The sequence below is a fragment of the Adiantum capillus-veneris genome, chromosome 11 (assembly GCF_014529385.1).
Source record: "Adiantum capillus-veneris isolate H3 chromosome 11, ASM1452938v2, whole genome shotgun sequence".
In the NCBI taxonomy this organism is placed as follows: Eukaryota; Viridiplantae; Streptophyta; class Polypodiopsida; order Polypodiales; family Pteridaceae; genus Adiantum; species Adiantum capillus-veneris.
The window spans coordinates 161,926,072-161,945,676 of record NC_140941.1 but is presented as its reverse complement, the minus strand read 5'-3'; the positions used below and the strand labels follow the sequence as shown (position 1 = coordinate 161,945,676).

General features: G+C 43.3%; 1 protein-coding gene across 2 annotated transcripts in view; it reads left to right on the top strand.

Moving 5' to 3' along the window:
* Positions 1-1,168: 1,168 nt before the first annotated feature.
* LOC147448329 (dynamin-2A-like) overlaps positions 1,169-19,605 on the top strand; it is a 54,653-nt gene continuing 36,216 nt past the window's right edge. The window contains exons 1-11 of one of the 2 annotated variants that reach the window (XM_086524175.1): positions 1,562-1,691; positions 1,771-1,922; positions 2,093-2,143; positions 2,238-2,358; positions 14,236-14,328; positions 14,649-14,710; positions 14,863-14,980; positions 15,066-15,408; positions 16,262-16,409; positions 16,866-16,967; positions 17,162-17,281. In XM_086524175.1, coding sequence (XP_086380301.1) covers positions 1,797-1,922; positions 2,093-2,143; positions 2,238-2,358; positions 14,236-14,328; positions 14,649-14,710; positions 14,863-14,980; positions 15,066-15,408; positions 16,262-16,409; positions 16,866-16,967; positions 17,162-17,281 — 1,284 coding nt within the window. In that variant the 5' untranslated portion in view covers positions 1,562-1,691; positions 1,771-1,796. Of the gene's footprint in view, positions 1,923-2,092; positions 2,144-2,237; positions 2,359-14,235; positions 14,329-14,648; positions 14,711-14,862; positions 14,981-15,065; positions 15,409-16,261; positions 16,410-16,865; positions 16,968-17,161; positions 17,282-19,605 lie in introns of both variants that reach the window. The other variant, XM_086524174.1, reaches the window with a different exon arrangement.

Here is a 19,605-nt window from a genome sequence, read left to right as displayed (position 1 = left end):
TCAAAGGGCACTAGAAAACCCCTATGCTTACATGCTACGAGGTAATAAAACAACCCCCTTTTCTTACAAAACTTACGTATTTTTTCCCAAAAGGCAATTAAAATTCATTTTTATAAATGTAGTACTTAAAAAAAATTACCCAATAAAAAACCCCTTATTTTGAACTCATGTGCTATACATACATTTTTGGGGGTGACCCCCTTGGGCTAACCATATGGGCTTTGGGGCCAACATGGCTAGCCAACAAAGGGAGACCGCTCAAATAGAGCTTACTTTTGACATTGAGACCTTAGGAGCCACAAAGGCCACCCATAGTGGCAATTAAACATAAGTGGTGTGAATCAAATGGGTGAAAAAAAAGCTCAAGCGGCAAACAAAAGTAAGCAAAGGTGCGGAAGTCAATTTGAGACTTAAATGTTTTGTGTGTTGAAACTTTGTAAATGGATGACATTACAAGGAAACACGGTTTTTGTGGTGGCCAGTAATGAAATTGAATTCATAACTTCAATATAGGCTTTTTGTTGTCATTAAAGATTTGGCAAAGATGAGTGAGTTTCATTTAGTGTCTAATTACAAAACTAAGGTTAATAGCCACAAACTAAGTGATGGAGTAATAAGATTAGTTAGTCCAATTATGATTTGGAGGAAGGATTCTTAGTTGCATATTGTTGTGACAAGCTAGATTGCACGTGTAGTGAAATACCTTATGATAGACAACCAACAAGATACAACACGATAGGGAGAACCTTTATAAACATACTACCTTCCTTGCGCTAAATGGTAAAAAAAAAAGAAGATACAACACGATATTGAGAATGAGTTTTATCAGTACGACTAACTAGACGGTCTATTGGATAGATTGAATTTCATCTAGACAATTATTTATGCTCATGATTTGTAAATGCCTATTCCATGTGTTCCCATCTACGAAGCATACATCAAATTGTCATGAAATGGAAGCATAGAATGGGAAAATTCTGTATCTTAAGCTGTTCAAGAAGTTCGTTTGTGTGTGAATCTTTGAGAGACGTCTATGTGTGTGTGTGTGTGTGTGGGGTTTTTTGAAAGATCTCTTAATGTGCGAGTGAAAATGGAACATGAAACCCAAGAAAAAGAATAGACTAACGGGCTAATTTCACATAGACGACCTGCCCTCTTTCTCAAAAGCGTCGGCGACGCAGTGGGTTTTTAACTGGGAGCAGGCTATGAAACTCATAGTTTACCCCACAATTCGATTTCTTCTATTTTGCATCCTATCATCAGATCCCCCCTCCCTCGCTGCCGAGCTCGGGGACCAGAAGAAGGGAGCGTCGTGGCAACGCTAGATCTAACTGCTCCCTTCCTCGGAGCTCTCTGCCACAGGTGAGGAAGCTCCATCGCTCTTCCTCCTCGGCCGAGATCTCTCTTTGTCGTGGAGCGTTTCTCCATCTTCAAACGCAGTCAGGTACCTCTCCGTTTCTTCCCCTGCCTGCCTCGGATCTTGTCATCGCCACGCTTGTCCCTCATTTTACGTTGTTCGGATTCTTTGACCTCGTTTCCAACGACGCCTCCAAGGCGCTTGCTATTGTTAGCTGATCCGATTGGTGACCTCCTCCATAGCCTCTCCCCGCTGCTCATAAACAAGCAGTATCGGGTGCCTTTGTTGATACCAGTTTCTTCCTTCATTGAGATTACCAACAACAACATAAGAGGTGTGCCAAGGACAGCATTGTTTTCAAAGGTTTTCCCACGTCACACCATTCATTATATTCTCAGCTCTTCAAGCCACAGGATCGAACCACAGTTGATTGCACACAATGGAGAATCTTACTCAGTTAGCTGAGTCCATGCGCCAAGCCGCTGCACTGCTATCGGATGAAGATCCTGACGATTCTTCAAAACAAAGCTCTGGATTTCTCAGTGTGGTGGCTTTAGGCAACGTTGTGAGTTTTCAAGTTTTTTTAAATATTCAATGCATACACCTGTTCACGTCTTCTGCATGGAGATCGTGATTTAAAACTGTGGAGCTAAACAAGCTGGTCACAAAGTATGATCATTGTGCTTAAGATTAGTTGTGATGCCGTAATAATGCAGTCTAATTGTTATCTGACAGGGTGCTGGGAAATCTGCGGTTTTGAACAGTTTAACGGGTCATCCTGTATTGGTATGTATAGACATTACTAGTGCGATGAGTGAAATAATCTGTGGGCAAGGCAACAGTCTTAGTGTTGTGAGTGGATTTATGAAAAATTTTGCAGCCAACAGGAGAGAATGGTGCCACCAGAGTACCCATTGTTATTGATATGGAGCGTGATGAGGGGCTAAACAGTAAACAACTGGTTTTGCAGATTGAAAGTAAAACTCAACAAGTTTCTGCAAGTGAGTTCCTCAAATGCCCAAAGCACGAGTCTTTCATGATGAAATGCTTGATCGTATTATTAAAATGCTTTTGCATTTAGCATGACACTTTAGTACCGTGATGTATGTTCTTTGATTAGCGACCGGGGCACGCACTCTGCAATAGACATGAACACAATGCGATGTATGTATGCACATACATACATATCTATCTATCTATCTATCATATATACATTTAGATAGATAGATAGATAGATAGACAGAGAGAGAGATCAACTCTGGTTATGGAAAATGCATCGACTAGTAGTGAGTTAGCTGCCTTGGTAGTTAGATAGATACATTTAGATAGATAGATAGAGACAGAGAGAGAGAGATCAACTCTGGTTATGGAAAGTGCATCGACTAGTAGTGAGTTAGCTGCCTTGGTAGTTACAAAGTTGCTTGAGTAGTACGAGATGGTGGCAAAGGCAAGCTTGATGAGGTCAATAGTGACTGCCTCTTCGAAGGACTCAACTGAGTTTGTTGGTATGGTGCAGACCACGCTAGCAAAAGATCCAGAGAGTTGGAAGACGAAAAGTTTAAAGTTTCAATTGTTCTAAATTTTCAAGTTCACCGCATGGTTTGTCTGTAACCTTTCTTGACAAGTACGATCCTAGACTTGTCTTTATTCAAGGGAAAATTGAAAGTCCATTTTTCTCTTGTTAAGTGTCGTGTTTAGTACAAAAGTGCTTTTTGTAATAGGCGTACATGTCACACAACACGATATACTTCTATAGGATTCTCACATGACTGAGTGAAGTTAAAAGGTCTATTGCCTCAATATTTGACTCATATAATAAGATCATTTATGTCTTGTCTCTCTTGTTAATAATGTTCTGTTATCAAGATGAACTAAGTTGGTGTGGAAGAGGAGAGAGAAAAATGCGAGAGAGAGAGAGAGAGAGAGAGAGAGAGAGAGAGAGAGAGAGAGAGAGAGAGAGAGAGAGAGAGAGAGAGAGAGAGAGAGAGAGAGAATGCATGCTCAAGCTCCGTGTGGGCAAACTCTCTTGTCACAAAAGAGACAGCAAGGCTCACAACAAAAATGCCCGACCCACATCTCAATAATCCATGTCAAATAAATGGGAATATGAAAAATCAAAAACATAAAAATAGGACGTACAACTAAAAGGCCATAAGTAGCACACCGAACAAAATATGGGAAAATCACTCATGATGCGTAGACTCAAGAAAAGCCTCACAAGACAAAGCATAATTACAAAGAAACCCTCGCTCACGAGATCTAGACGGCTCTTCTTCATGGGGGATTTTTCCCAGATTTTGTATTTTGATGGACGCCCTATTTTTATGTTTTTTGACCTTCATATTCCCATTTAGTTGATGTGGGTTTTTTGAGATGTGGATCGGGCATTTTTGTTGCTCCCCTATATTGGGGGCTTGGGGGGAAATGTTAAAGTTATGGCATCTCAAGTGAACTACCCAATGTGGTCCCATTATTTATTTTGGCTTTTAGGTATTTATTTTACTTATTTGTCAAAGTCTTGGTGAGGCAATTTAATTGAATGGGTATATATGCAACCCATTGCCCCCATTGTACATCATGAGTGTATTCATTGCCAAGGTTGGTTGGTTTAGGAGACTCTCTCTCTCTCTCTCTCTCGTGCTTTCTCCCCTTGGTCTCTACGCTTCCCTATCGACTTTGACATGGTATTAGAGCCTTGGTGGAGCAAGGCGGCTCGTTGTGAAGAGAACATGTGAAGACCCTCTCACCTTGTTGGCGGTGTCATCCAATCCTCTCATTGCAATCGGCGTGTCAAAATGCTAGCTACTTGGCATTCTTGGTGTTTGTTTTGGTGTCGTCGTCTTCCCCTCTTGGCATCCTCCCATACTTCCCCTACTCTTTCGCATTTTAAAATGCATCTCGTGAAAGCCTCGCTGGCTCTTTGTAACAAACTGCTGACGTGTCAAAGCCCTAAAGAATGGAGCCAACTCGCAAATGCTGGCCGAGGGGCCTAAACCCTAAGAAGAACAAGTAACAGAAGAAGAAGTCCTACCAACTTATAGGGACCCCGTTCGATGGGGCCCCAAGTGACATAAAGGATTAAAATAAAGCAAGACCCACACAGAGGAAAAAAACTGATGACGTGGTAGATTTTTGAAAATTGCGTTGGCATGATTACGTGGCAGGCTGTACGGATTTCCGTGTTTTGCGTTGACTGATGACGTGGCAGTTGTATGGATTTCCGTGATTTACGTTGGTAGCTTTTTGTCTTTGCTTTTGGACCATATGCTTTTAAGTTAGAAGGCTTTTTATTGTAAACTGCTTTTTGGGCCTAGGGCCTTTAAAGATGAGGTTAGGGCTCATTCTCTGGCATGCTTCCTGGAGAAGGTGCAGAGTGTGGAGCACCGGCTTGTACTGTGTTGATGCAATATAAAGAAATATACCGAAAGGGGCGCCAAGGTCTGGGGCCAATACTCTCTGGGGTGGAAGCCACTTCGTGTCGTCTCTCTCTCTCTCAGTTCAGTTGTTATTGAAGTGCTAAAAGTCTATTTCAGTCAGTTCTTTTCTATTGGCACGTGGTGCCCGTCTTGTGACAGTGGTATTGGAGCATCAGGGGTATGCTTTTCTGAAAGCATACCGGTCCTACAAAATAGCAGATAGAGCTATATTGGATTTTTATTCGAGGTATCTTCACCTTCCAACCCGGACTTATTAGCCACTCCTATTCTTACTTCATCGGGCATCGGGCGCACTCCCGTCTTCACCGCTCATGTTTTACAAGGCATAAGCTAATTAAGATCACTTGCAAGAGAAGGATCCAGATTTGTTTCAAGTCACTGTTTTTCTTAGAAGCAGTGCCATGCAGATGTTGATGTCTACAGCTACCAAGCAGCATACTCCAAGTACTTCGCAAGCTTTCAAGAAATTTTTTTGGCCCGAAGTTATATGGTTTCTGACATCTTCCTTCGAAGTGCAACTTCTGGCAGAGTGGGGTATCCTGAAATGCTTGCTAAGGAAACCCTAACAGATTATAACTTGAAATTTCTCGACATCTCTAAGTAGATGTCTCTTCACAATCAAATGACCTTGGAGGTTCAGCGCGATTGCTATCTTGGGACTACCATCGCCGCCAAAGAAACACTATTTGTCCAAGAGCTGATGGACCATGCTGTGCTCGGCTACGACCCTATGGAATGAACCATACTCCCAAGTACTTGGCAAGCTTTCAAGAAATTTTTTTTGCTCGAAGTTATATGGTTTCTGACATCTTCCTTCGGAGTGCAACTTCTGGCAGAGGGGTATCCTGAAATGCTTGCCAAGGAAACCCTAGCAGATTATAATTTGAAATTTCTCGATATCTCTTAGTAGATGTCTCTTCACAATCAAATGACCTTGGAGGTCCAGCGCGATTGCTATCTTGGGACTACCATCGCTGCCAAAGAAACACTGTTTGTCCAAGAGCTGATGGACCATGCTGTGCTCGGCTACGACCCTATGGAATGAACCTAACCCTAATTTTTTTGGTGCAGGTTTCAGGATGGAAAGTCAGTCGACTTTTCGAGCTCGACTGATGTCGAGATGCTTTTTAAGTTTGAATTATGTCTGAGAATCTATTTGAGAACTTGTTTGGTGGTCCTATTTGGAATTTGTTTGAAATGGATGCTATCTGTTTTAAACGTGTCTTGGTGCCGGTTTTGACTATGGTTTTAATACTGGTTTCAATGATTGGTGATTTTACTCCCGGGTGGAGAAGTGAGAAATACTGTTTTGGTATTGTTTGAACCTCGGAACGACGCAGGCTGATACCTGGGGAGCGTTCTGTTGTATGCTAGAAAACCTCTGAACGACGCAGGCCGATGCCTGGGGCGCGTTTGGTTGTATGCTTGAACCTCCAAGCGATGCAGACTGCGGTCTAGGGAGCGTTTGGTTGTACAATTCCTGAGCTCATGGCCCGGACCTTTTTAGGTTATTTGCGGGGGGAGTGACGAGGTAGTCGTTGAGTAGCTTCATACCGTAGACCGTTTGTCTCGGGGGAGTGCTTAGCGGCGCTGTTTGTTGTGTCTTGTAACATGCATATGTAAGCATTTGTGTTGCATTGTGATGTGCCAAATACTGAATATTCCTCATTGGATGAGATTGCTTGGGTATGTAATTTTAGTGCATCAAGACACCCGTGGAAGATCAATACGATCTGGGTGTGATGGCTAATTTTACTACGCCGGAATATCAAGAGTTCCGATTTGGATGAAAGGAGAAGCTAACTCCTTGATAAAAAGAGCCAAAAGGAGAAGCTAACTCTTGATCAAAAGAGCCGAAAGGAGAAGCCAACTCCTTGATCAAAAGAGTCGAAAGGAGAAGCTAACTCCTTAACAAAAAAAGCAAACTGATTGTCCCTTGGAATGTCCCTCGGAAATTTTTGAGCTAACTTGAGTTGTTTTGCAGATATGCTGTAATCGCGGACGATTACTCTCTTTCAAGAAGGGGAGATGTAACAAATTGTTGACGTGTCAGACCCCTAAAGAATGGAGTTAACTTGCATATGCTGGCCGAGGGGCTTAAACCCTAAGAAGAGCGAGTAACAGAATAAGAAGTCCTACCAACTTATAGGGACCCCGTCCGATGGGGCCCCAAGTGACATAAAGGATTAAAATAAAGCAAGTACCACACACACAGGAAAAAAACTGATGACGTGGCATATTTTCAAAAATTGCACTGGCATGATGTCGCGGCAGGCTGTACGGATCTCCGCTTTTTGCGCTGGCTGATGATGTGGCAGTTGTAAGAATTTCCGTGATTTACGCTCGCAGCTTTTGGCTTTGCTTTTGGACCAAATGCTTTTAAGTTTGAAGGCTTTTTACTGTAAGCTGCTTTTGGGGCCTAGGGCCTTTAAATATGAGGTTAGGGCTCATTCTCTTACATGCTTCCCGGAGAAGGTGTAGAGTTTGGAGTACCGGCTTGTACTGTGTTGATGCAATATAAAGAAATACCGAAAGGGGCGCCAAGGTTTGGGGCCAATACTCTCTGGGGTGGAATTCTGCTACTCCGTGTCGTCTCTCTCTCTCTCTCTCTCTCTCTCTCTCAGTTCAATTGTTATTGAAGTGCTAAAAGTCTATTTCAGTCTGGTCTTTTCTATTGGCACGTGGTGCCTGTCTTGTGACACTCTTCCCTCCCCCCTCCTTGTATTGTGCGTGGTGCACTGCGGCCAGGCGAGCAGTGTTTTGAAACGCCTACTGCAAAAGGTCCACCGCCACCACACTTCTTACCCCTCTCGGCCTTGCGTTTTGAAATGTTGCCAGCGGTTGTCCTTGGGCGACGGCAACGGGACTCTCGAGTCTCCGATCTCCCCTACTTGCTGCTTTTTGAAATGCAGACAGAATTAGGAGGCAACGCTATTGACAGCGACCCTCCAACGTTTTGATATGCTATCTATGACGAGCCCATGGACGACAAGTCACGACACCCCTCTCCCCATTCTTTGCAACGACTACACCCCCCCCCTTATCACCCAAGGACTCGGCGTTTTAAAACGTTGTAGTTGTGGTAGAGGAGGGTGGTTAGGGATGACGAGAGGGAAAAGTTCTCCCTAGGGGGGTGGCTTGGAAGAAGGGATTTTGGAGCAGTTTTGGGAAGACGTATGGAGCAGCTTGGGGATTATGCGGTCACCCTTTTGGAGTGCGAGAATGAGTTATTTCTAGATCTGGCAACTTTACCATTGCGTCCCCGCCCCCGCGCCCCCCCCTCCTCCTCCACTTGCTCGAGCGCCAACGACATCAACGACCAAAACTAACAAAAGGATATGGATAGCAAATCGACCACCATCCAGTTAGCAGCCTTTGCACATGCGAAGTTCTCAAGGAAACAGACAAATTGTTTGGCTCGAGATTGTGAAGCCAAAAGCAAATGCTTAGGTTCGCTAGAGGACAAAGGCAAGCTTAACAAGGAAGGCAATACCAGTACTTAGTTAGTTGCCTCGGTACCCACGAGGTCCGACGACCATTGTCATAAATGTGACACGACGCTTTGTCTGGCTCAGGAGCTTGAAGCCAAAGACAAAAGCAGGAACTTACAAAGAGACAGAGGCAAAGGCAAGCTGGACAAAGATAGTGGTGATAAAGATTTGATAGAGGAGATTGGCATGGCACACATGTGGCGACCACAGTCATGAGGCAATTGCCGCCACTAGCTGCAGCCAGAGAGAGGCTTGTGAGTGGTAGAGAGGGGCAGTCAGTGCTCCCTATAAATCGCGGGTCGGAGTTCAAGGCACGTGCATCTGGTAGTGAACCAACCATGTGTATCTAAAGCACTATGGATGAGTGCACCAATGCATTGTTGTCGGTCGGATTATGGATAGGATGTATTCCAAAGTTGATTATTTAGGAATATTTCAGGCGTGGTTTGTTTGTCAAAGTCGACGATGCGGAAGCATAGACCAACGGGAGGTCCAAAATACAAAACTCCAAGATAATGAACTGTGGGACACATCCTGTCCATGATTCGACGAACAACAATGGATTGGTGCACTCATCCATAGTGTTTTAGACGTCTGATTGGTTTTCTGCCATATGCATGTGCATTGAACTTCGACCTACGGGTTCAAACACCAATAACTTGAACTCCAACACAAGGGTTCAAATTAATTATAGGGAGCACTTCTAAGTTCTTGCCCCTCTCTGCCACTCACAAGCCTCTCTTTGGCTGAAGCTAGTGGTGAGATTGATCTCCATGTGACTAGAAGGCGGGAGTGTAGTCACCACCACACCAGCAGCTGAAACCGGCCCGTAGGGCGGTAGGTGTTGGCTTTCACCCGAAATTCTTTACTTTAGACACACACAGAGCACTTTGCAAAGGTAGCCTGTAACGAGGATTAACACCTAAGTACACACACGGCTCATAAGCTAGAATGCTCCGAGTAGACGCCGACAACATGTAGGCCCCAAAATTGGCGCCCCTTTCGGTATTTCTTTATTCTTTAACAGAGGGAATAAAACCTGTGATCTCCTACGAGCTGCCCCGCACAATCCAGGATAAGAAACACCTGTTCTGGCCCGATTTCGGCAGCATAACTGTACTAGGACGCTTCACAGTCAGTATCCCCATGCAGCAAATGACTTTCCCGACGCATATGGACACTTTGCAAAACCTGGCGAGAATCTGCAGCACGCTGAATTCTCTGTTTTCTGCCCTGAAATTGCGCCAGATCACCTGTACAGCGGTCCCCTCGCATCCCCGAACCTCTTGGGGGAATTAGGGACCGTTTAGGGTCGAAACCCTAAACTTGCAAAAATACCAAGCATGCTGTAATTCCCTGTTTTGGGCTCCGTTTCGCGTGCCGGTCGCATCTGTAATAAGACCTCGAGCTCCCGACCTGTAGGGCTACTTGCCCTTTGAATCGAACAAGATTTCTCACGTGAAACCTCTATATATCCACTCCCTATTGAGTTCACTCCCTAGTATCCACCAACTTGCTAAGTGCGACGGGGGGACCTATATGATCTTGCTCTGAACCTAGACATCCTCTTACTACACGAATTCCAGTGCCGACCACTTCACATCTACGGGTGAAACTACCGTTCACATTGGCCATACAATGTCCGACCGTTTGCTACTTCAAGAAGAGGGTCTCAAAAATAAAACAAAACCCATTGGAAAGAAACCAACAACTAAAGTTAGCAGTTGCCACGTCCTCGTGACATAGTGAAGAGCTGCCACGTCCCCGTGACATACCCCCTCTTGAAATCGCAAACGTCCTCGATTGCATACCATAAATACACGCCACTGATGGTCTTGTGCTATCAACACTCTTTTATCATCGCATGTATCCGCAAGAAAGGTCATAACACATAGATACAAATGACTTAATGAGACCTTCATACTTTTGTCATTTCCATCTATTACACTGAATTCATATGTACATTTGGTGTACTAGCTCTATCATTACCCCTCCTTTGCACACGTTGGGTTGGGGCATAAGTATGCTGTAACCCAAAGGCTTCAAGGTAAAGCTACAATACATTTGGTGACTCTGACAGTTCATGCTTTTCCATCCACTTTGCATCCATAGGCGGATAGTTCTTGAACTTCACCAAATAGCGTCTTTCAACTTGTCCTTTAACTTTTCTGTCCTTATGTGCCAAAACTTGCTCAGGTACCAAGATCTCATCAAGTTCCTCAACTTCTGGCTGATCCTCATGTGGCATATCTTTTGGCACATCACCCACGAAGGATCTTAGAAAACTCACGTGAAACACATTATGAATCTTCCATGCATCAGGCAATTTCAGCCTGTAAGCCACATCGTTGATCTTGTCAAGCACTTGAAAAGGCCCATAGTAACGCATGCTGAGCTTAGGAAATAGCCGTTCCTTGCCCTTCATCTTCTTTAACCTTGCCTTTTCGAACCTTAACAGAACCCAATCACCAGGTGATAGTAGCAATTCACGACGGTGACGATCAGCAGCCTTTTTCTGCTTTGCTTGAGTCTTCTCCAAGGCAACTTTAATTTTCTTATACATCTCATCCATGTTCTCAACATATCGATCTGCCTCAAAGATCTTGTCCTTTGTATGCAAAATGGGAGGAACCTTTTTGCCGCCTTCAACAATCTCAAAAGGTGCCTTGCGTGTGGACGAATGCACCGTATTGTTGTACGCATACTCAAGTATAGGCAAATACTGTTCCCACTTGCCCTTATTATCTGACACATAGCATTTCAACAGATCTAAGACTCGACCCTACTCACCTCCCTCAGTCCTCCATACCATACTCGGGAATGACGTAGATCTATCTGCAGGTATCCCTTCCATTTGGGACCGACACTCAGACAGGATTCCGGTCTATCTCGAATGCCAACCCAAGGGGGTACATCCCTTCATTCAACGATTCTATCCGCTTCTCATAATTAATATGTCCTTGACCTCCTTTGCTGAAAATCAGCGTTTGCAGGTTTGGAAGCAAACCCTAATTTGGCTCTGATACCAGTTGATGAGTGCGCAGCAGTGTGTGCAAGTGATAGAGCACGAGGAGAAGTGCAGGGCTTGAGGCTTGGAGAGAAGGCGCTGTTCTGTAGAGGTGAAGGGCTAGGGAACGAAGTAGGAGGGAGAGAGAGAGAGAGAGAGAGAGAGAGAGAGAGAGAGAGAGAGAGAGAGAGAGAGAGAGAGAGAGAGAGAGAGAGAGAGAGCGCACAATTTCTTGAAGGGGAATATTGAGAGTGAGTCGGTTTGGGCTCTCATTCCCTTTATTAAAAGTATAGGATCAACTTTAAGTTAGTGGCCAAGTTCACATTGAACTTGGCCAAAGGTTAGTAACCTTTAAAAATGTACATAAAAGGGGTCATTTGGGCCTTTAACCCAACACGCAAGAGAAGAAGCGTGGCAGGAGGAAGAGGACGCAAAGGTAAGCAAGCTGCCATGTGTAGCGCTTCTAGTATTTTTACTCTAGCTGTGTATGCCCATCACCTTCGGAGGGTGATAGAAACTTAACTCGTTGGTTTTGTAGAGTACGTTCAAAGCATGAATGACCTCGATACAAACCTGCACCTACTCTTGGACACTGACGACGTGAGTAGGGATGTCATAGCTGTTGTCCAAGATATTCATGATAAAGGTGATAATCTTATTCTTCTTGTTTGGACAAGCAACGAAGTTGAGGTCACATATTGTGAAGTTTGGATCGTTGTACTTCTTTGGTTATTTGCAACCTATTCTTCGTAGGTTTGTAGTAGTAATCATTTTTCGATTTCGTATTTAGCTTACGTTAGGACTTAAGAATTTGTTCCTTTAGAAGTTGTTGTGTGAAGTTTGATTTCTAGGATCAAGTTTTTAAGATGTCTTATTCTTTTTTGTTTAAAGTAAGTACTTGTTTCAAGTTTTAGCCAAGTAAGCTGCGCCAACTTATTTGCCTTTTCTAAAAACATTTTTTAGTTAATAATGTTTTGTTTTATTTAGTTTTGTTTTGTAGCAAATAAGGTGATTTAGTTTTTTTTTTCTTGTGTCCCTCGCTTTTATAGTTTTATGAGTGCTTTATTCCCTCTTATAATTCGTGAGTTCAGACTATTCTAAACTTATAAAGGTATATGCCATCTCTCTCTCTCTCTCTCTCTCTCTCGTGTTCTCTTGTCACCACATCTTCCTATTGAAGTTATGGCATCTCAAGTGAATAGCCCGACGTGATCTCAATATTTATTTTGGGTTTAGGTGTTTATTTTACTTATTTGTCAAATCTTGGGAAGGTCAATTTGCCCGGGTACTTCATAACCAACCCATAGTCCCCATTGTGAATCATCTAATTCATTGCCCAAGTTGATTGGTTTAGAAGTCTCTCTCTCTCTCTCTCTCTCTCTCTCTCTCTCTCTCTCTCTCTCTCTTTCGCGCGCGTGCTCGGAGGGGCTCCTCAAAAACGCAAGCAACTGCCCTCCTCGGAGGGGCTCCTCAGAAACGCAAGCAACTGCCCTCCCCTACCCATGCATCGCCCTACGGCTGCCCACTAGGGCCCCCTGCACCGCAAGGGCTCTTTGCACTCTATCCATGTGGTACCCCTGTCCAAACATATATAGGCCCAAGTCTCTAGGTCGCCCAGTTGTCTACCAGCCCCCACAATTGGAAAATAGGGAAAATATGGCAGATGGGCACCAGAGGCCAAGTAGCGCCAAGGGAAAAAAAAGGCAAGGCTAGGAAAAAAAGCCCTCAGCCTATAGGAGCCTAGTGGCCATGGAAAGAAGCCAAAACCCCAAGCTCAACATGGCTAGACACATCCCGAACTTACTCCGTCGGACACAGCCACAAAATAGCCCTCACTACCCGTCACGTCTGTGAGAGAAACAGGGACCGACTGGATAAATCCATAGGAATGCCTTAACTCTAAACATTTTGATCACCAATCGCCTCATAGAAATTTGAACTGCAGATGTGTTGCGTCCAAGAATCCCCATTCGTGAACTATAAACACATCACGTCCAAAATTCTTTATGACAAAGAACTTTGGGGCATACCTTGTCTATAATCCCGACAACAACATTGAATTATCTGCAACACATCCATAGTGTTTTGTAAACGTCATGTTGACTCCTCGCCAAATGCAACATGCTTGGAACTCCAACACTCTACACACCGGTCCAAACTTGATGACTTGACCTGACACATGGCTTCAAATAAAGTATGGGAGCACCACTTGCCCCTTACCGCTCATGTGCTCTCTGGCTGACGCATGTTGTGGCACCCACCAATGGACTAAAAGGTCTCTCATTTTTGGCCCAACAAGGAAGTGTAACACGGTAAACCTTGAAATGCTTTATGTGGATAGTAGCTACCTTTTCCCTATTTCTTGTGTTGTTAGTACCTGTTAGCTTCAGCGCTCAATTAAAGCTACGTAGTTCTAAAAATAAAACAAATTATGGAGAAGGACAAAACTCAGACACAATGGTCTCTCTCTCTCTCTCTCTCTCTCTCTCTCTCTCTCTCTCTCTCACACACACACACACACACACACACACACACATAGAGATTAGACACGGCGCGTGGGCTAGCAATTGAGAAGTGTAAAAAAGGTAGTAAGTGGTCACAACACAGCTGGGTGGATCCCAAATGATAAGAAAGTCGAACAACGGAAAGTGGGCTTTTTGTAGATAGAAGGGCTGTTGTAATCTGAGCTTAAACTTAGGTCTAAATTGTACAAATGATGACAACAATACCCAAATGATAAAGGGAAAGGTCGGATTATTGTGGAAATCAAAAGGCATTTTCAATTTGTGCTTGTGGCTTGAAACTACTTGATGAAAGAGCTTAGAGCTGAGACTCTGAGTTGCATGGCATCAAATAACTACTTTGTTTTTCTCACTTTGCGGTCTATATGTTTGTTTCTTGTGGGTATTAAACAAGTTTGTGATGGTTTTGTGTTCGAGGCAGGTTCAATCCGTCGCTCTTTACAAGAGAAACTCACATCTGCTTCGGAAAGAGGTCGCCTTGATGAGATTTACCTCAAGCTTCGTTCCAGCACAGGTCAGGCGTACGTCATTGTCCTGTTTTACGAACGTGCATTAGATGGTGTTGTGTTTGTTTGTGAGAAGCCATGCAAATGGTTTGAACTCTGGGAGGATTGTCTACGAGGTTTCTTTGTGGTTTTATGTTCGAATCTCACCTCTGCTGATTGTATTTGGTTATCCATCAGTTATTTGCTCAAGCATTCTCTGTTTCTTAATGGGGTTGCCATATTGGGGTTATAGTTCCATTTGGTGGTTGTGAAGCATTTGTCCCTGGGTTTGGACAATTCTGATGCAATTATCTTTAAGCTATAATAATAGCTTCCTGGGATTGTGCAGCTCCGCCGTTGAAACTTGTAGATCTCCCGGGTCTTGATCAACGTGGTTCTGATGAATCCACGGTGAGTTGCAGATTGTGTGAAACTAGGTCTAAATATTTTGCTTTTGATGGAGTGTTGACTTGTAATGATCAGAATGTTTTGTTTAGAGATTCTTTAGTTTTTATTAACTCATGTTGAGTGCGAATGACTGGTGTCCGGTATCATGTCTGCAGGTAAGTGCTTACACTGATCAAGGTGATGCCATTCTACTTGTTGTTGTTCCTGCTTTCCAAACCTCGGAAATTTCCAACTCTCGAGCTCTCAGACTGGCACACGATTTGGATCCTGATGGTAATCACAGAGCGTGTTCTTTTGAAGCTCCTGCGGGCAAGATTTCATGCTAAGATGACGGTCTACTTCCCTTTTTTAAGCTCAGGCTCTAGGACTGTGGGTGTTATCAGCAAAGTTGATCAAGCAGCCTCAGATTCAAGGAATTTGGCAGCTGTTCAAGCGTTGCTTGTGGGCCAAGGGCCATCTATTACATTGGATGTTCCATGGGTGGCGCTGATTGGTCAATCTGCTTCAATAGCGACGGCACACTCTAGTTCTACAGGTGGTGACAATTCCCTGGAGACTGCTTGGAGAGCAGAGATGGAAAATCTAAAGTCAGTACTCGGCAGTGCACCTCAATCCAAATTGGGAAGGATTGCATTGGTGGATACACTTTCAAAGCAGATACGCAAGCGTCTAAAGTTGCGTTTACCAAGTATTCTTTCAGGGTAAGTTGTTTCGCTTTTAAAGCTTCATCTGATCTGATGATTTCAAACTTTGAAGGTGTCTTCTAGTTGTTTTCGTGGAATTTTGTGCTTGGTACGTGACTGTAGAGAGTCTTTGCATGGGTTTGATGATGAAGAGGTTTGAAGTCAAAGGTTCTGAAGAAAGCAGCATTCATTTCTTAGCTGTTCTAGAGCATAGTTTTTTCCACATGTGTATGGTATTTCAAAAAATCCTTACAGTACCCAATTTTGAGGTGCTTTTGGCTTGCGCAGTTATAGTATAGTAATCTGAGGCATTCCAAGCTCCTTTGAAGTTTTCCATATAGGTTTTGATGAGGACATGAAATGGACAGTATTTAATGATTTTGTATAGTGTAATTTGAGGTCATGTATGGCTCAGCTCAAGCTAGCCAATCATACTTATTCCATACTTCCATAATCCGTATACGTATGGGAATGGAAAACTTATGGAAGAAACTATGTTCTTAAATAGATGAGTGGAAAAAGGGGGAGTTTATGTTATGTTGTGTAGGAGCATTGAATGGCAGCGATTCAGGTTCAGAGCCCTGTAGATTAGAAAGCCACAAAGTAATCACGTACAAGTATGGAAAGATGAGGAAGATAAAGACATGAGAGAGTCAAAAGTGAAGACGATATAGAATTAAATCTAGCGATTTTCAAGGATTGCTTGTTGGCTAAGGTTTTGGTTTACGTTGTTTGAAACATTTAAAGTGGCTGATGAGGTTCTCATACCTCCTCATTGCCAGTGCTACTGCTATTTTGGGGATGACCTCTTATGTCCAGTTAGCATTTTATTGTTGCCATGTATTATATTTTCTTCTTATTTGCTGTCCAGGCTTGAAGGCCGCACACAAGAAGTAGAGGAAGAACTGGTGAGATTGGGCGAATCACTTGTCCAATCATCTGAGGGAACTCGTGCCATTGCATTAGAACTGTGTCGGGAATTCGAAGATAAATTTCTACAGCACATAAATACAGGAGAGGTGTGACGTTTTTCCATCTGTGCTTGACAGTTTCCTAATGTTATCAACAGTGTTCTAGAACATCATGTAAAAGCTCATAGTCCATATTACCAGCTGTGTGTTAGTGAGCATCAACACAATTAAAATGTATGGTAATCATTTTGCACAAGGAAAGAGCTCTCAAAATAAATTATGTTCTTCATGTTTCTGTAACCTTTGCACAAATAAAGAAAATTTAAAAATTAGCCCATTGCCAAAAGTAATTGTGCCCAACCAACCAAGTTATCATAGCGAAAATTAATGCTACTTGTGTTCTGCAAATTCTTGTATCAAGCACATTTCGGTTCGAACAACAAAAGCTTACATATTGTTTGTAGTGTTGTACCAGATATAAATATGTACCTTTCAATCATCAATAGCTTTTTGAGCAGAATGGAACTCTTGTTTGCTTTAATAATTCCAAACCTTTTCATATAGGGAGGCAGCTGGAAGGTTGTCGCAAGTTTTGAGGGTGCACTTCCCGGTAGAATAAAGCAGCTTCCTCTGAATGATCTTTTTGACCTTAACAGTGTGAAAAAGGTAAGCAATTAGGATTTGTTTTGTAATTTATCAAGTGGCGGGGGGATCAATCTGGTGTGTGCAAGTTGAAGATGAACTCTGTTTGCTGAGTTTTCTTTTAATTCTGATTTCAGTCAGAAATTTATTTTTCCTTGTCGATTTTATCTAGCAACACTCATTGACATTCTTCTCCATCTTCTTTTACCTGCTTTTAGATTGTCCTAGAAGCAGATGGCTATCAACCTTATCTTATATCTCCTGAAAAAGGTCTTCGAGCGCTGGTGCGCAAGGTTTTGGAACTAGCCAAAGAACCTGCCAAGCAGTGTGTAGATGAGGTGAGCTAGTTTATCTGTGGATGTTTTTGGTCAACATATTTAATACAAAGTTACTCGTGGCAGGTGTTGTTAGCTCTCTTTATAGTTCTTTGTTGTTTGATATCATCTTCACTCGGCAAGCAACTTTCCTACGCAATTCTAAACAAGCCTTAAACAAGCCCTTTTGAAGCTACATGCATAAATCACAGCATAGTCAGATAATGCACCTATGGTATTGTAATGTTAAAACACAATGGGAACACATCCAATAAAGATTTCTACATTTCTTTGTTTTGCACAAAAAATTCCTTCTGGTACTATTTGAAGTGCCCCATTGGCTACTTTTACCCTACCAAGAGGTACACTCTATAAAACATGGAGACGCTCCCAAAATGAAGGAAATGTGTACAATGGCTAAATCGCAATATGGGAGGTGGGAAGAGCCACGAGGTGGGCTTTAGTGCTAATGAATTCCGTAACCCACTGTGAAAAACAGTGCCATAACTGAATGAAAGTTTGGCACCATTCTCAGCCCTGTCAGAGCTGCCTTGGATGCGATTATACTATCCTCTGAGTATGTCAATCAGCACCGAGAAAGTCACACCCTCACTGCTGGAGGCTCAGGTTGACCCTTGAAACTCGAGGCCCCATGCCTGCCCGTATGCATCATGGGCCAAGATGGCTGAGCAGCTCTCATCTGGGGTCTCTCTCCTGAGTTCATATTGCTGCCGAGAAATCAGACATTGGGGCACTGCTAATGTCAATATGCTTGGAGCCTGATACCTAGGCTGCCCTGCTCAATCTTGATCCCAACTGCTGACCCTGAAACTCGCCGACCATGCTACAGTTCCCCCATGTGAAGATCATATCAAGCTGAATCAGTCACATGAAAATGCTTTTGTCCCTTCGAAATGAGAAGAAAAACGAAGCGCTCAAAATGCTTCGAAACAAACTCAAAATAAGGGGACGAAACGCCTTCCTCAGGTTCCAAAAAAAATCTAATTTTAAAATTTCAAAATCAGTCATAGTGTATGATGTGCAACCACTTGTGTGACCATGTATAGGAGATGTATCCACGAAACTTGTCAATATTAGGTTTCTAATCACCTCTAGAAACATGTCTTTCATCTTGGCATTTTCAAAATGAAATGAAACGTAACGCCTCGAAACGACGAAACGCACGAAATGTTTCATGCATGATGGGAGTTGATGCTTATATTGTCTTTTGGATGACTACCATGAGTCTATCTTGCACTTTCCTTTCAAAGGTGTATCTAGGCTTATTCTTGATTCATCTAGGGAGCTTGCATGAAGGGGATAAAGTAACCTACGGAAGAGGCATGGTGAAGATGACGTAGAACAATACATAAGTCGTATGGTACCATCCAGGGCCTTCTGTTGAAATAGGTGGTACTTGTCACAAACTGCTGACGTGTCAAGCCATCGAAAAGCACAGCCAACCTGTAGATCTCAGCCGAGGGGTCTAAACCCTAGAGGAAGCAGTAGAAGAAGTTTTACCAACTTGCAAAGTCTTACCGGGTGGCCTATTTCTAAAAAGGAGCTCCCACCAACTTATGGGACCCCGTTCCATGGGGCCCAAGTGACCTAAAGATAGCAAATATAGTAGGGCCATACGCACACACTCAATCTCTTGCGTGATGACGTGGCAATTGTAAAGGACAACTCGCAAAACGCGTTAACATGCTGACGTGGCACTTGTACGGATTTCCGCGTTTTACGTTGATGATGTGGCACCTGTACAGATTTTCGCAAAATGTGCTGGCAGCTTTTGGATCAGTTGCTTTTAGAGTTCGATTCTTTTTATGTAACAACTTTTGAGAGGCCAAGGGCCTTCAAATATTAACGAAGGGCTCATTCTCTCGCATGCTTCCGCGTGAAGGTGCAGAGGATGGAGCACTGACATTGTTTAGAGTTCAAGCAATATAAAGAAATACCGAAAGGGGCGCCAAGGTTTGGGGCCAGTGTTCTCTTGGCGCCACTCCCTGTCTTGTGTGTCATGCATCTCTTTCAGTTCAGTTGTTATTTGAAGTGCTTAAAGTTGTTCAATCTGTTCTTTTTCGTTGGCATCTGGTGCCCGTCCCCGTTATAGTGGTATTAGAGCTTCATTCGTGTGCTTTTTTGAAAGCATATCGGTTCTACCAAAGAGCAAACAAAGCAAGATGGCGCTTTCCAAGATTTCTAGGAAAATAAGATGGAAGAATCTTCGTGTCCCGACCCCGGACTTATTAGCCACTCCCACCCTTACGTCATCGCGCATTGGGCGCGCTCCTGTCTTCATCCCTCTGTCCTACATGGCATAAGCCATAAAAGAGAAGGATCAAAGA